The sequence below is a fragment of the Dendrobium catenatum genome, unplaced genomic scaffold, assembly GCF_001605985.2.
Source record: "Dendrobium catenatum unplaced genomic scaffold, ASM160598v2 fragScaff_scaffold_637, whole genome shotgun sequence".
NCBI classification, from domain to species: Eukaryota; Viridiplantae; Streptophyta; class Magnoliopsida; order Asparagales; family Orchidaceae; genus Dendrobium; species Dendrobium catenatum.
This window is the reverse complement of record NW_021319099.1, coordinates 1,494,500-1,511,065: the sequence shown is the minus strand read 5'-3', so window position 1 is coordinate 1,511,065 and position 16,566 is coordinate 1,494,500. Positions and strand designations below refer to the sequence as shown.

General features: G+C 39.0%; 1 protein-coding gene across 2 annotated transcripts in view; it reads left to right on the top strand.

The window, feature by feature from the left end:
• The first annotated feature begins 12,177 nt into the window (after nt 1-12,177).
• Nucleotides 12,178-16,566, top strand: part of LOC110102597 (polyadenylate-binding protein-interacting protein 11) — a 31,743-nt gene continuing 27,354 nt past the window's right edge. For both annotated transcript variants that reach the window (XR_003700981.1, XM_020830998.2), the window contains exons 1-2: nt 12,178-13,092; nt 13,186-13,296. Coding sequence is in view for 1 of the 2 variants with exons in the window: in XM_020830998.2 (XP_020686657.1) it covers nt 12,559-13,092; nt 13,186-13,296 (645 nt within the window). In the remaining variant the exon portion in view is untranslated. The remainder of the gene's footprint in view (nt 13,093-13,185; nt 13,297-16,566) is intronic.

The following is a 16,566-nucleotide window of genomic DNA, read 5'->3' as shown; positions in this document are numbered from 1 at the left end:
ATGCCCGTCGGTGAACTTTTGTAGAATTTATACCCGACGTCGGACTTCTAACCATAGTCTGATTTTCGTCGGACTTCTACCTGACGCCAAAGTACCTCCACCAGTCACCGAACTTATGTCCGTCCCCTTACTTTTGACGGACTTCTACCCAACATCGGACTTCCGCCCGTCGCCGGATTTCTACTCGACGCTGGAATTCCGCCTATCGTCGGACTTCTACTCGATGACAAACTTCCACTCGTTGTCGAACTTCCGTCAGTCACCGGATTTCTACCCAACATCGGATTTTTGTCCGTTATCGGACTTTCGTCGGATTTCTACCCGACGCCGAACTTCTACCCGACCGCCAACTGATGCCGATTTTTCTGCCCTGCCAGCAATAAACGTCGGACTTTTGCACTGCCTCCAATTGATGTCGGACCTTTTTCTTCCTCCAACAACAGTCTTTTTGATGAGTGTCGTCCGCCGACTACTGTCCTTCCAACCTCCATCACCAGACAACAATCCTTCTGACCTCCGTCGCTCCAACCTCCATCTCCCGCCGACTATGGTCCTTCAGACCTTCAACTACGGCCGACTACAGTCCTTCCAACCTTTGTAGCCCCGACCTCCGTCGCCTGCCGACTACGATCCTTCCGATCTCCTTTTCCAAACAACAGTCCTTCCGATCTCCTTTTCCAAACAACAGTCTTTCCGATCTCCGTCGTCCACCGACTATGGTCCTTCCGACCAAACGAATACGTCAACAGTGATTCTTTATATTCCCACCATGTAATGTACTCCACTTAATATACATCAAGCCAAGGTCTTCTCCCCAAGGAAGGGTCTCATTTGTAATCGACTATAAATAATAGTGGTTTCATTCAAATTGGGCTAGGCCCCATTGTTTTTCCCCTTTTTAGGGTTTTCCACATAAAAATCTTGGTGTCTCTTATTAATACACACCCTCTCCTCTTATCTGATTACGTGCTGGATCTTTGTACGAAGCTAAGGAGTTAAAATTTATATTTCTATATCGCTGCGAATATTCTAGGACGTAACAGTTTGACGCTATCTGTAGGAATGTGATTCCCGACTGGGGGGGGGGGCAACTTTTGCTCCAACCACTAAAGGTTGTTCATGTCAGCGTCCTGGCTTCAGCTATTAATGTATCAATTTCATGGAAATTAAAAGTTGACTGGGGGGGCAACCTTGACTACAACCGTGGTTACGAATATTCCTCCAACTCTTCCAATATCTAAGATGATATATTGGATAATAAAGCTTCTAAAAAATGCAACAATGCTTCCAACAAATTTCAAGCCTTATAAAGTCCATAGTTGGACTTCTACTCCTTGAGTAAGGTCTTAATCTCAGCTTCAAAAAGTCAATAACGATATAAAGATAGACCATTATTCACCTTTAATTCGAGATACACGTGGCATTCGCCCTCTTCCAATCAAGGCAAAATCGATCCCAAAGAGGTTCGATTCGACCTTTTCCACATAGATTAATGTCAGTGCTCTGACATACAACCTCAGAAAGGTCATATATCATTGGTAGATTCTCTAGATCTCTTCCATATAGGTTAAGGTCAGTACTCTAACATACAATCTTCAATAGGTCATACATTCTTGGTGGATTATCTCGATATTTTTTGTATAGGTTAATGTCAGTGCTCTGACATACAACCTCGGATAGATCATACATCCTTTGTGGATTCTTCCAACCTCTTTCATATAGGTTAATGTCATCGAGCAGTGCTCTGACATACAACCTCGGATATGTCATATATTTTTAATGGATTCTCTCGACCTCTTCCATACATGTTAACGTCATTAAACAGCGCTCTAATATACGACCTCGGATAGGTCATACATCTTTTGTGGATTCTCCCGACCTCTTCCACATAGGTTAATCTCATTAAGCAACGCTCTAACATACAACTTCGGATAGGTCATACATCCTTGATGGATTCTCTCAACCTCTTCTATATAAGTTAACATCATCGAGCAGTGCTCTAACATACAATCTTGGACATGTCATACATTCTTGGTGGATTCTCTCGACCTCTTTCATATAAGTTAATGACATCGAGAAATGCTATGACATAAAACTTCGGATAGTTCATACATCTTGGTGGATTCTTTCAACATCTTCCATATAGGTTAATGTTATCGAACAGTGCTTTGACTTACAACCTCGGATAGGTCATACATCCTTGGTGGATTCTCTCGACCTTTTCCATACAGATTAATATAATTGAGCAGCGCTCTAATATACAACCTCGGATAGGTCGTACATCCTTTGAGGATTCTCCTGACCTCTTCCACACAAGTTAACGTCATCAAGATATGTTATGACATACAACCTTGAATAGGTCATACATCATTGGTGAATTCTCTCAACCTTTTCTATATATGTTAACATCATCGAGCAGTGTTCTGACATACAATCTTAGAGAGGTCATACATCATTGGTGGATTCTCTCGACCTCTTTTATATAGGTTAACGACATCGAACAGTGCTCTGACATATAACTTTGGATAGATCATACATCCCTAGAAAATTCTCTCGACTTCTTCTATATAGGTTAAACGTTATCGAACAGTGCTCTGACTTATAACCTCGAATAGGTCATATATCCTTGGTGGATTCTCTTAACCTCTTCCATATAAGTTAATGTCATTGAACAAATACTCTAACATACAACCTCAGATAGGTCATACATCTTTGATGGATTATCTTGACCTCTTCCACACATGTTAATGTCATTGAATAATACTCTGACAAATAATCTTGGATAGGTCATACATCATTGGTAAATTCTTTTGGCCTTTTTCACACAAGTTAACATCATCGATTAATGCTCTTACAAATAATTTCAAAGTTCTTTTGGAAAGGTCATTGAGGGGGAGGAGGAAGGTGTTGCGAATCTGGATTCAGAAATTATAATTTTGATGATAGCAAATAGTTCTGACACTTCTGTTTTTCTACGACTGTCTTTCCTAATAACGTTTCAGGTCCACAAGGCCAATTGCAAATCAAGCCAACTCAAAATTGGATATATTAGGGACTGGGTCTGTCTGTAAACTATCATTAAGTTGTTTTTAACATTTTCTTGAGTCAATTATAAACATACTGGGTCCTGATGCTAAGTAACTTTGCACACACATACTCATGAAAAAATTTTATCTGTTTTTAGAGTTTTTTGTTTTTGATCATATCGTCCAGGACGATCAGTTAAAAATAGAAACCCTAATTAGGGCATCCTAATTAAGGCAGCTGCAATTAAGCAAATCGTCCTAGACGATAGGCTCAAATCAGAAAAAATCAACCGCCAGATCTATTTAGGCATGTTTTATTTTTGGACATGTCCTAAATGATGTTGTGCAATTATGCCTAAATTAGTCTGGTAATTAAAAAAATAAATTAAGATTTGATTGCTCGATCATATCGTCCTGGACGATCGCAGGATCGTCCGGGACGATCAGTTAAACAAGCCTCAATTTTGTCCTGAACGACCAGAACGATGTTCTGGACGATGTGTATTGTTTTGCACTAATCGTCCGGGCCGATCCCAAATCATCCTGGACGATCAGTTATCTTTTTCATCGTCCAAATATGCAATCAGGGCAATATTATGGATGGTATTTGATGTTTTGAACTAATCGTCCTGAACAATTGTGAAATCGTCAAGGGCGATCAGTTTAGTTTTCCATCGTCCAGACATACAATCAGGGCGATGTTCTGGACGATATTTGATATTTTGAACTAATCGGCCGGACGATAGTGAAATCGTATGGGACGATCAGTTTAGTTTTCCATCGTCCAGACATGCAATCAGGGCAATCTTTTGGATGATACTCAACGATTTGTACCGATCGTACATGACGATACTTAGATCGTCCTGGACGATAATGTTGATTTGTTGCAATCAAGAGAAAATTTGGAGCTCTTCTATATGAGACCTCTTGTTTACCCAAGTTTGTATCTTTTGATGTTGTCTTGACCTGAGAGAGTCAAGAGGAGAGGGAGAGCAAGGGAGAGAGAGTGAGGATCTTGTGAGGGGGAGTTTTTGAGGGGTTTCACAAAAGTTGCTCGAAACAAGGATCCGAGTCGTCTTCTCCGGTCGTTGTCCCTGGTTCCTTGGAGGCTCGAGAGAGGTCTACTTCAGCAATTGATCAATGTTCTCTGCCTGCTTCAGGAGGAAGCAAAAGGAGTCGGGTTCTCTGTCTGCTTCAGGAGGAAGCAAAATGAGTTAGGTTCTCTACCCCACTGGTGTCGGTGGAAAGGGGTTTGTACAGGCTTCTCCGCCTTGCTGTGAGAGCAAAATAAGTCACTAAGTTTAGTGCAATACCAGGAAGAGAGGCTCCGGGGAGTGGACGTAGGTCAAGTTGACCGAACCACTATAAAATCATATGTTCTTTCTTACTGTTTTTCTGCACTTTAATTTTCTTGTGGTGATTGTTGATTTTGGTTTAAAATTGTGATTGTTGTTTGATAAAATTTTAAAACACCAATTCACCCCCCCCCCTCTTGTTTAGCCTCGGGTTAGTTCACAATGGCTTAACATCCCTGACAAACTTTCAAAAGGGGGAAGAAGAGGATGAAGAGTTCTCTTGCCATCAGACTCCTCGACCACCACCATATTTCAACCAGACAACCAATTGTCGTCGGACTTTTGCTCGTTACTGGATTTCTACCTGACGCCGGACTTCCGCCAGTCGTCAGACATTCGTCAGACTTCTACCCAACGCCAGACTTCTACCTGTCATTGGACTTTCGTCGGACTTCAACCAGATGTCGAACTTCCGCCCGTCATCGGATTTCTACCCGATGTCGGACTTTCGCCCATCGCTAGACTTCTAACCGTCGTCGGACTTCTATCCGACGCCATACTTTCGTCAGTCATTGGATTTCTACCCAACGTCAGACTTCTGCCCGTCGTCGGACTTATGTCCGTCACCAGACTTTTGTCAGACTTCTTTCTGACACCAAACTTTCATCTGTCACCAGATTTCTACCTGAGGCCAGACTTCCGCTCGTCGCTGGACTTTCATCGGACTTCTGCCTGATGTCTGACTTCTGTCCGTCGTCGGACTTCTACCTATCGCCGAACTTCCGTCAGATTTCTACCCGACGACGAACTTTTTTGCCTGTAGCAGGACTTCTACCCGTCGCTAGAATTTTGTTGGATTTCTATCCGACGCCGGACTTTTGCCTGTCACCGTATTTCTACCCGACGCCAAACTTTTTTGCCTGTAGCCGGACTTCTACCCGTCGCTAGAATTTTGTTGGATTTATATCCGATGCCAGACTTTTGCCTGTCGCCGTATTTCTACCTGACGTCAGACTTTCGCCCGTCATCAGACTTCTATCTGACACCACACTTTCACCCGATGCCAAATTTCTAGCCGACGCTGAACTTTCGGCCTTCACCGGATAATTGCCCATCACCAGACTTTCGTCGGACTTCTACCCGACGTCGGACTTCTATCCGACATCGAACTTATACCCATCGTCAGACTTTCATCGGACTTCTACCCAACGCTGGATTTATGCCTGTCGTCAGACTTCTGACTATCATCAGACTTTCGTCGGAATTCTGCCTGATGTCAAACTTCCGCTCATCGACAATTTCTACCCGACGCCAGACTTTCACCTGTCACCGGATTTCTACCCGTCGCTGGATTTTTGTCGGACTTCTACCCGACGCTGGAGTACCTCCACCCGTCGTCGGACTTATACACGTCGCCAGACTTTCGACGTACTTCTACCCGATGCCAGACTTCCGCTCGTCGCCGGATTTTTACTCGACGTTAAACTTCTGCCTGTCGTCGGACTTCTACCTGATGCCAAACTTTCACTCGTCGTCAGACTTTCGCACGTCGCCGGATTTATACCTGACACTGGACTTCTTCCCGTGGCCAAAATTTCATCGGATTTCTACCCGATGTCGGTCTTCCGCCCATCGCCAGATTTCTACCCAACCGCCAACTGACGCTAATTTTTCTGTCAGACCACCAACTAACGTCGGACTTTTACACTGCCTCCAATTGATGTCGGACTCCGTCGTCCTCCGACAACGGTCTTTCTTACCAATATTGTCCGCCAACTACGATCCTTCCTATTTTCGTCACTAGACAGGGTCCTTCCGACATTCGTCGCCCCGACCTTCGTCTCTTGCCGAATATGATCCTTCCAACCTCTATCATCATACAACAATTCTTCTTACCTCCGTGGCCCCAACCTCCGTCGCCCGCCGACTACAATCTTTCCAAATCTAGTGGCCAAACAACGGTCTTTCCGACCTCTGTCGCCAACCGACTATTATCCTTCCGACCAAACGTACACATCAACAGTGGTTCTTTATATTCCCACAAAGTAATGTACTCTATATAATATACATCAAGTCAAGGTCTTCTCCCCAAGGAAGAGTCTTATTTGTAATCTACTTCAAATAATAGTGTATTCATTCAAAATGGGTTAAGCCCCATGGTTTTTCCCCTTTTCAGAGTTTTTCACATAAAAATTTTGGTGTCTCTTATTAATACCACACGCTCTCCTTTTATCTGATTGCATGTTGGATCTTCGTACGAAGCTAAGACGTTAAACTTTATTTTTCTCTACCGCTGTGAATATTCTAGGACGTAGCAATACTAAGTTGGGAGATTTACATACATATTATCCTATACTATTCTATTTACATATTCAACACCTAAAACTTTAACATTACATACATACCACCCATAGTTCATTTTCATATCAAATATGAGTGGTATAAATGAAATATATGAGTGGTATGAAGTAAATAGGAGCAGCATATTTGATATCAAAATAATATAGGGTGTTATGTATGTAATATTAAAATTTTGAGTGTTAGATATTTAAATAGAATTGTATAATATGGTATGTCCGTAAATTTTCATGCTAAGTTTCATTTATATCACTAAAAGAAACACATTAACTATTGTGGTCTCAAAAACCCACATCTTCACTTAAAAGACCCCGAACAGAACCTTGAATAAAAAGAATCGTAATTCATCTATTAGGGATTTGATCGCCCTTATTTCGCGATTGACGCCCCAAGAAAAGCCCGCATGCAAGTACATTTTGAGAGCGGAAATGCCTACCTAAACCGGATGGTGAACTTGTAAGCTCAGACTGAGTGCCGAGGTTCGGAGTAGGATTTCGCAGCTGATGAAGGACAGTAGGACGCTTCTGCTGAGCTGACGACGATTATCTGGTTCGGGCGTTTTGGGTTTAAGCGTCAGAGAAGTTGTTAATCGTAAAATATCAGCAGGCAGAACTTCCTGATAGTGGTAGGGTTGGCGCTTAGTTGCATTAAATAAGGGTTCAGTTAGCTACTTTTAAGGTTTATTTAATTCAAATTTAATTGTTTTACGTTAAATTTAACCTAAGCTTTCGAGCAACGTTAAATTATTTGATAATAATTGATAAATTTTTATTATAAAACTGAATAACTCAAGCAAATTATCTAGAAATTTGACTTTGTACGCTCATAAGTCATAATACTCGGAATTGATCAAATATTCATTTTTTTTCTGGTAGTGAAATATGTCCTAAAAATTCATTTCAGACCAAAAAACTATGACTTTATGCATATTCTTGTTAAGGCATATTCTAAGGTTGCGAGTTCTTGTTAAGGCATATTCTTGTTAAGGGTGTAAATGAGTCGAGTCGAGCTCAAATTAGAGAGCGTTTGAGTCGAGCTCAATTGTCAAATACCGAGCTCAACTCGTTCCACCGTAAATGAGTTCAAGCCGCTCGTCGAGGCTTTGGCGTGGTCTGGTTCGCCTTCAAAACTCGCAACCTTCCAAGTTCTAACACATGGTCCTCGAAAAAAAATTTCTCAATTTTTACAATTACAGTGAGAGGAAGTGTGAGAGAGAGAGAGATTTGAGAAACACGCCAAATTTTTTTAAAATACGTGTGACCCTAGAAGTCAAATACACAAGCTTAATATTAATTTTTTGCAAGATTAATATTAATTTTTTAAAATATTTAAATTTAATAATTTTGAGCCGGCTCACAAGCTCGCAAACAAAACCTCGTCAACCTCAAGCTCGTGGCTCGATAAGCTTGGTTCACGAGCTCATAAATGAATCGAGTTCTAGCAGACTCGTGAGTCAGCTCGGCTCACTTACACCCCTATTCCTTGTTGCATTGGAAGAGTCTGACATTTCACACTTATGCTCTCTCCATAACAATCATCCGACTTTTATTTGAAATTTTTACACGCAACAAAATAAGGCAATCATGCCAATAAAATTAATCGAAAAATCATATCCATCAGCATTAACATGTATGAGTAAGAATTTTTTTTTACTTACAACGTGTATCATAAATTAAACCATTTTGGTGGGGTTATATCCCAAACAAGTAAGAATATTTAAAATGGTGAATGTTTGTTTAAACTACATTTGAATATTATTCAAATAATGGTTCGAACATGTTTAAACGCATGCTCGGACATTATTCAAAACATATTTAATCAATATTCAAATTTTTTCTTCAGTCATATTTGAAAATATATTCTAACAATGATAAAGAATATAGTGACCAATTATTTTATGGACCTAGGATAATGAAAAAAAAGACAAATAAGTCGGTTGGATATTGATATGGAGTTATAGCTAGAGATTGATGGCAACAATAATTATTTCACTTTAAAATCTCATAGTGTAATAACTTGTATTTATTAGTATTTCTAAATCGAAATAGTAGAATCCAACTATATTTCTCCTCACTATTCTCTCATACCTTTTAATTTGGAAACAATATTCTTAGAGTGTCAGAGAGATGAGTGAGGGGGCAAGCATGATCGTGAGGTTCGGTATTCAGTGACATTGACAGAAGATATGTCACACGAGAGAGGCAAGCAACCAAGGTGGGAGAGAGGTTGGACGGGAACAAGTAGGGAGACAACAAGCATAACTAGGAGGAGGAAACATTAAGTGGCATATTGTTTGCAACTTTTTTTGGTAGTATGCAATAATTATAATAGTATTTTTTTGGAAAAAATTTAGATGCAAACTTTAGGACATTTAATTTTAAAATTGAATATGTCATTATGAATGATATATCATCTTGAGAGATGAGAAGATCATTCTCTAATGGGTTCATATTGCAAAATTATAAATTTCATCCCGATTATCATGCAAAAAAATTACATATGATCCTGAAGGGTCAAAATGATGTTTAATCACATATTTAACTACGATAATTTAGATGTATTATCATTAATATCATAATTAAAGTTGTAACGGTAAATGATATATCTTTCCAAGGAAATAAAATATCATTTATTATTAACTAGTTGAAAGCCTTCCTCCAACCACCGTTGCCCGCCGACTACAATCCCTTCTATCAATGTCGTCCATCGACTACGGCCCACACCGATCAATGTCGCCTGCCAACTGCAGTTCTTCTGACCATCGTAGTCCGACTACAATCCTTCCGACCGCCATCGTCTGACTATGGTCCTTTCGACCACCGTCGCACAACTACAGTCCTTTCGACTGCCTTTGCCCGAATGTAATCCATCAGACCACCATCGCTTGACTACGGACCTTTTGACCACCGTCGCCTGACTACGGTACTTCCGACTTCCATCACCCACCGACAACAACCCTACCAATCGAATGAACAAGACAAGACCCCAATTTGAGAATAACTAGCATGCCATGTGATATATATGATGTATGTTTATTATATTGAGCCAACGCCCTGCTCCGAAGAGGAGTATTATTTGTAATCAATCACCAATATTAGTTTATTCATTCAAACTAGGACAAGCCCCATGATGTTTTCCCTTTTACGGATTTTCCACAAAAATCTAAGTGTCTCTTATGAATGTTGCACCATACTTTTTATCAATCTATGCGCTGGATCTTTGTACAATACTAGACACTAAGCATTATATCTCTCGACACCACACGAATATTCCAAGGCGGAATAATAACTAAAGGGAATTTTATATGTACATATCTCAATCACTTGTTTAAATACTTCTATAGATTAATAAGAAGCCTTAAATCTTCTCAATTACAAACAAAAGGCATAAACATGATATCCAAGCCTTAGTTTGACCAAATAATCAACTCTTAATATATTGAAATTAATATGAATGATTATTGAAACCATGGAGCTAACATTAAATTATAATAAATGATATCATCATAAGTATTAATAGATTATTTACTTTAATTATATGTAATTAACAATTGGGAGCATGATTAATCAAGCAGCTTCATAACTTATAGTGGGTATGCATGCATAATTTTGTAGTCAAGCATATTTCATTTTAATTTCAATTTAAAGCATGCAAACAAATATTTTTAATTCAAATATTACAAAAATATCAATGTTTAGAAGTATTTTTTCTTACAAGTTTGATACTTTCTTAATGTCTTTGTGTTATTTAGGCTTTGTTTGGGGAGTCTTTCTTAGTGGTTTCTAAAGTAGGCTCTTAGTTTAAAAAAAAAAAATTGAACTATAATTTTTTTTGTACTAAAAAGCTGCTTTAAAAAGCAGTAAGAAAGCTGTCTAAAACGTCTTAATTTGTTGAAAAAGAAAGCAAAATAAAATGAAATACATTGTAAAATAAATGAATTAAAATGAATGCATTGCAAAGCCTAAAATGATGATTCACGGTGTTCAACAGTGGTGGTGAAAAGCGGGTTATAAGAAGTGGGTTGTGGTGATTATGAAATCAACTTACAGTGCTTTTGGATCCTGTTTTGTTCAATGGATGATGTTGGGCCATATTTGTTATTACGTGAGTGCTAAGAGTAGTTAGAGAGAATGTAATGAAGTTTGAGTAGAGGAGGCAGATAAAGAAGATAGGTTCTAAAGATGCATGAACTTCAAACAAAATTTTTATTATCTAAACCAAATATACAATAATGGAGAAAGTATGGGCTCTAAGCTATGGAGCTCGAGTTATACAAAAGGAACAACACAATGCTTAAGAGATATTCTACAGAGATTACAATTATTTGTCTTTCTTTTCCCTCTTTCTTTCTATATTCTGTTGCATAATCTTCTATCAAGGAAAGAAGATGAAGCTTCATTGAACTTGTCCCAACTATTGAGAGTCCAACCAACCCTTTTTTCCTTTTCTCCTCCCCCTTTTATAGGATTTAAAAAGAAGCATGAGTTAAGTCTTGGCATGTAGTTGTCCTATTATTTTGTTATAGTAGGGTACAGATGCCAAGCTAGTTAGCGAATGAAGAAGATTAGTTGAGTGAAGTCGAACGAAGATTAGTAGTCCCCTCGTTGAAATGGAAGGGGGAAAAGTGTCGTCAAACTACTGCGGATGAGAGATGATGGAGTGATCTGGATCGCCCTGGTGAGGTGGAAGGGTGAGTAGAGTTTGAGCACGGTCTTCCAGCATATATGTGAGAGGGAAGTTTTTGAGAGGGACAACATGTGTCAGTAGCTCTTGGATGTGTCGAGCATGAGAGTTTGATTCTTGCTTAAACAAATAAAGAAATACCTAGCTAAGAGAGAAATTGATGAGTACGCCCTTCCCGGGGGGGGGGCGGGCCAGCTGCCTGGAGGTTGTGATCGGTCTTGATCCATTAAGTTCCAGCATGAAGCTTCTTCCAGCTCCTGAGCGAGTCTCTCGAACAAACAGTTCCAAAAAAGTGTGTCCTCCCTTCACTCGAGCCGAATGTAACCTATAAGATACCTATAAATGAGTACATGTACATATATATTCACCAGTGTACATATGCATTTTAAAATTCAATAAGATTTGACAAATTTATAATATATCGAAAATAAATTATGAAATAAAGAATTCATCAAAAGTTTTAGTTTATTTTTAATCAATATAATACTATTAAATTATTTTACATTTTTGAGCAAATAAAACAACACCGTACCAAAATGAAGATCTATATCCATAAATAACAATTATCCGCCTCAAGTCCGCTCTATCCGCCGCCTCCGTCCGTCCGCCGCGGCGGCTGCCATGGATAGCGACAGCCCCACTGAGCACTTACCATCAACACAGCTATCATATATATGTATATAATTATATATACATAAAAATTTATCTAAAAATAAATTTATATATAATATACAGAAAAACATATAAAGAAAAAGACAACCAATCGTCAGCGCACCTCACACGTGCCACACGCGCGACACCCCACTTTCAACCCTCGCACCTTACAGTTCTTCAGTCTTTCGTAGCTTCTCCCACCTTCTCCGTAATGGAGCCAAAGCAAGCGACAGAGTGATCGAGAAAAAGAATGCAAAGGCAAGAGAGATTACAGATGAGATAATCGGCTTTAACCGTATTCAATGTAATTCTCCTCCTCCTCCATCAACGCCCCGGCATAACCTTCCTCGCATTTAATTTGAATCAAAATTTGTGAGCACAGTTGAATTTCTCGGCCGTTTCTCTTTCTCCTCCTCGTCATCTGTTGTTTGATTCTCGTTGATCTATGGAAGACGAGGCGCTGGCAGTCTAGCAGTGGTTTCCTGCTCACTGTCATCTAGTGAAGGCGGTAAGCGTAAGAGAAGCACCGATCGGTTCCGATCATGGCCGTCGTGGAGAACGCTGACGGTTCTGATATAGGGATGAGACTAGAGTCCTCTTTGACTCGCGACATCGATGGCGGCGGTGCAAAGGAGCACGAAAGCCGCCTTGTGACGTCGGCGGCTTCGCTGCAGAAGGGTCATTTGGGAGCAGCGAGGTTAGCTGGCTCATTTCTGCGTCCTTACCAGGACTCCTCTTTCTCGGGCTTCGAGATTAAGGCTTTTCAACCCCGGCAACAGTGGGTTGGGCATGCAGCGGCCGTCCAGTTGCGTAACGGTGGACGAAGGGGTAATGAGGAAGGATTTAAGAGGGACATGAGAGATCTGGAGGAGTTGCTGTCAAAGCTTAACCCGATGGCTGAGGAGTTTGTGCCGCAGTCGCATGTGAACCATGGAGCTGGGGTTTTATGGAGCGGCGGGGGCGGCATCGACGCAGGCTTTTATTCTAGCAGCTTCGGGCTACCTGTTGTTTATCCAAAGGCGGCTCATGCTAATGACGGTTATCCTAATGGTAGCAGTGCCAATGGTGATAGGCGGGTGAGAGTCATAGAAATGTTCAGTGGATGTTATGCATTTTGCCTGTTATTATTTAATTTTTCTCCCTTTTGACTTGTCAGTTTGTTTGAACAGAGGAAGACTGGTCACAGCCAAGGAAGGAGGCGAATGAACAGCCGAACAAGTATGGCTCAACAAGAAGAGATAATTAGAAGAACAGTCTACGTGTCTGACATTGATCAGCAGGTTCATTTTGTTCTGTTTTGTGCACTTATTTAATTTGAGTGAGATTCTTTTGATTGTTTTTATAGATTACCGTATGTTTTAATATAGGCTTTTCCTTTTGGAGGTTTGATTTTTGATAAACTTATGAAACCTCTTTTATTTCGTTTTGTTTTGCTTACCCCACCTGATTTTATGTTGAATATCTGCAGCTTTGTTTGGGGTCTTGAGAAGATGAGTTTAACATCAAGTAAGTTGTTAAGTGAAGGATAATATGGTTAATTAGGTAACGCAGATTTCACGTTCCTCTTGGGACTTCTTGGCGCATACTATATTATGAAGTATTTGTAATATGCAGGTAGCGTGTGCTATGTGAAAAATGCTGATGTACATAACATATTTTACCCAAATTTTTATGTATGAATTTCCCCATCTTGCAAAGTGAAATGGGGATGAAGCATAAATATTTAACAATAACTACTTAAGCGGCAAGTGTTCAACCAGCAAGCTAATCCCCACCATCCATTCTCATTTGCATCCAAAGAACTATGTACATATCTTGAACTATCTATACTGCTACCTCCTAATGTATTTTTTCCTTTTCTTTAATTCTTTCTACCTAGTGCCTATACGAGACAAAATAATATACTGCAATAGATGAGAGAGTAAGAAATAGATAATATTTTTACTATTTTATATTTACCTTTTTCCTCCTATCCATAAGACGGGTATCAAAGAATTTCACTTCTTCCACTTCAAACATGAATCCACCTTCACTCCTATGGGAACTTCAAATCCTGACATCGACGACCTTTAAGCCCCTTCTACCTTTATTAGTTAAATTGTCTCGGGATCTTGTTGGTCACTTAAGTTATAGCCGATGACAACAAGAACACATGTAGTTGGGTTATGCGGAACACACTATTCATAAAAAAATAAACCAAGGTCTATATGGATCAATATCCAGATTTCAAGGTACCAATCCCAACATTCTCAGTTTTTGGAATAAGAACAATGATGTTGTTATCTCCTAGATCTTGAATTCCATCTCCAAAGATATCTATGCAAGCATGTTGTACCTTGAAACATCTCAAGATTTTTGGGCGGACCTTCAAACTTGGAGAATAATGGTAAAAAAATCTTTCAACTAAAGTATGAATTTATCAATCATGGACAAGAACAAACCTTTGTAAGTGAATAGTTCTCATTGTTGAAAATCCTATGAGAGGAATTAAGCAGTTTTCATCCAGCTTGTAGCTACAAAAACTCTTATAGCAGTAGAAAACTGTTCAACTTGCATCATCAGATAGAATACACCATTATGTTCCTTATGTGTATCAACAACTCATTTGTAAAAATTCATGTACTTATACTCTTGACGGACCCGTTACTTCCTACCAATCGAGGCTTCTCTTTGGTTTTAAGGGGGAGCATCAACAAGCAATTAAGCTATAGTATACCAATGGTGGTCTCAACAACGAAGTTGTTTTTAGTGTCAATAACTATGGCCTAAATACCATTAAGAACTATAGAAACACTAAATGGGATAGACCCCACCACACAATGTAATCTCCCTAGCATATGAGGGAAAAATGATATAAGCATCATAGCTAATCATTGGGTTAAAAGTCAAAATAGTTCACATCACACAAGAATCAATCGATTAAAATCAACCAAATCTCATGAGAAGAATCTAAAGAAAATAAATAAGACAAAATCAAAGATGATTTCTTCAAATCCGTAGAGACCACACTTTGTTGTTACGTGCTTCTCATTATCCCTAATGGCATAAGTATTGCCATCTAAATGCTGGGTAGTAGATTTAGGGGTATCTAAGTAATGTGTTCAAAACTTCAAATCAAAATTCCTTTACCTGCATTACTGAAAATAGATCAATGATGTAGTTTCTACTTTGCCGAATCGCGAACACATCACTATAAACCATTGTGGGAAAGTAAAGCTTTATGGCAATCTAACTTTATAGGATCTCTCATACATCTCAATGTTTTGGCTTAATTTGTTTTCTAGAAGTGCATTAGCCGCTAACAATCAATTATCATCTATGTTTCATCAAGACCATTTTATGATTAAGGAAGCATGGATCAAGAGAATGATTGGTAAGGGTGAGAAGTTTAGTGACCTAATCATCTAAGGCCTTTTTCACTAAAAAAAGTATACAATCTCAAAGATCTATTGCAGTATAATGTTCAAGATTTAAATAAGCTTGAGCCTTGTCTTGTTTGCCCCTTAGCCAAACAATAACGACTCTTTTTTATCTTTCACAATAATATAATTTAATATGCTTTTGATTTAGTTCATTGTGATATTTAGGGACCATACCACATCGCATCACATCACACATCATACATAGGTTCTTTCTAATGCTTTTTGACAGTTGCACAAGATTCAAGTGGGTTATTCCTCTTCAACACAAATCGAAAGCACCCTCGGTGATTCTTAGTTATTTTAATCTTGTTTCCACTCAATTCAATGTTAAGATCAAATCATTTAGATTTGCTAATGTCAAATAATTTTGACCTGCTGATCTCTTTAATAGTCAAGGAGTCATACACCAATATTCTTGCGTAGGAAGATCGCATCAAAATTTTATGAATCAAAAGCATGAACATCTATTAAATATAGCTAGGGTCTTATACTTCCAATCTAAAGTTCTCATTCAATTTTTGAACTAATGCATTTTGACGGCTACTTAGCTAATCAATATGATGTCATTATCACTTCTTGAACACAAGACACCTTACAAACTTATGTATCAAGCTTTCGTTGATTACTCCCACTTTCACATTTTTGGGTCACTCACCTTCATCTCCATCTTACTGGGAAAAAGAACTAACTTTCATCCTAGAGCCCGGGCGTGCATATTTATTGTGTATCCATTGGAAATAGAGGGATATAAATTATATGATTTGGAGATAAAATTTTTTTGCTTCATCTTGTTGGATTACATCAAGGATCAGCCTTAAGCAGTTAAGCCCATATCTTTTTGCTTTAGTCTTGGATGTTCTCACTAGACATTTGCAAGAGGTTGTACCCTAGTGTATGCTTTTTGCTGATGATATTCTTCTTGTTGATAAGACTAGAGAGGGATTTGAAGGTAAACTTGAATTATGGAGGTCAGCCTTGGAGTCTAAAGACTTTCTTGAGTAGATCTAAAGCTGAATATATGGAATGTAATTTTAGGAATAATGGTTCTAGTAAGGGGATTCTGACGTTGGGTGATCAAGTCATTAATAAGATTACACATTTTAGATATCTTGGGTGAGTTGGGTCTAT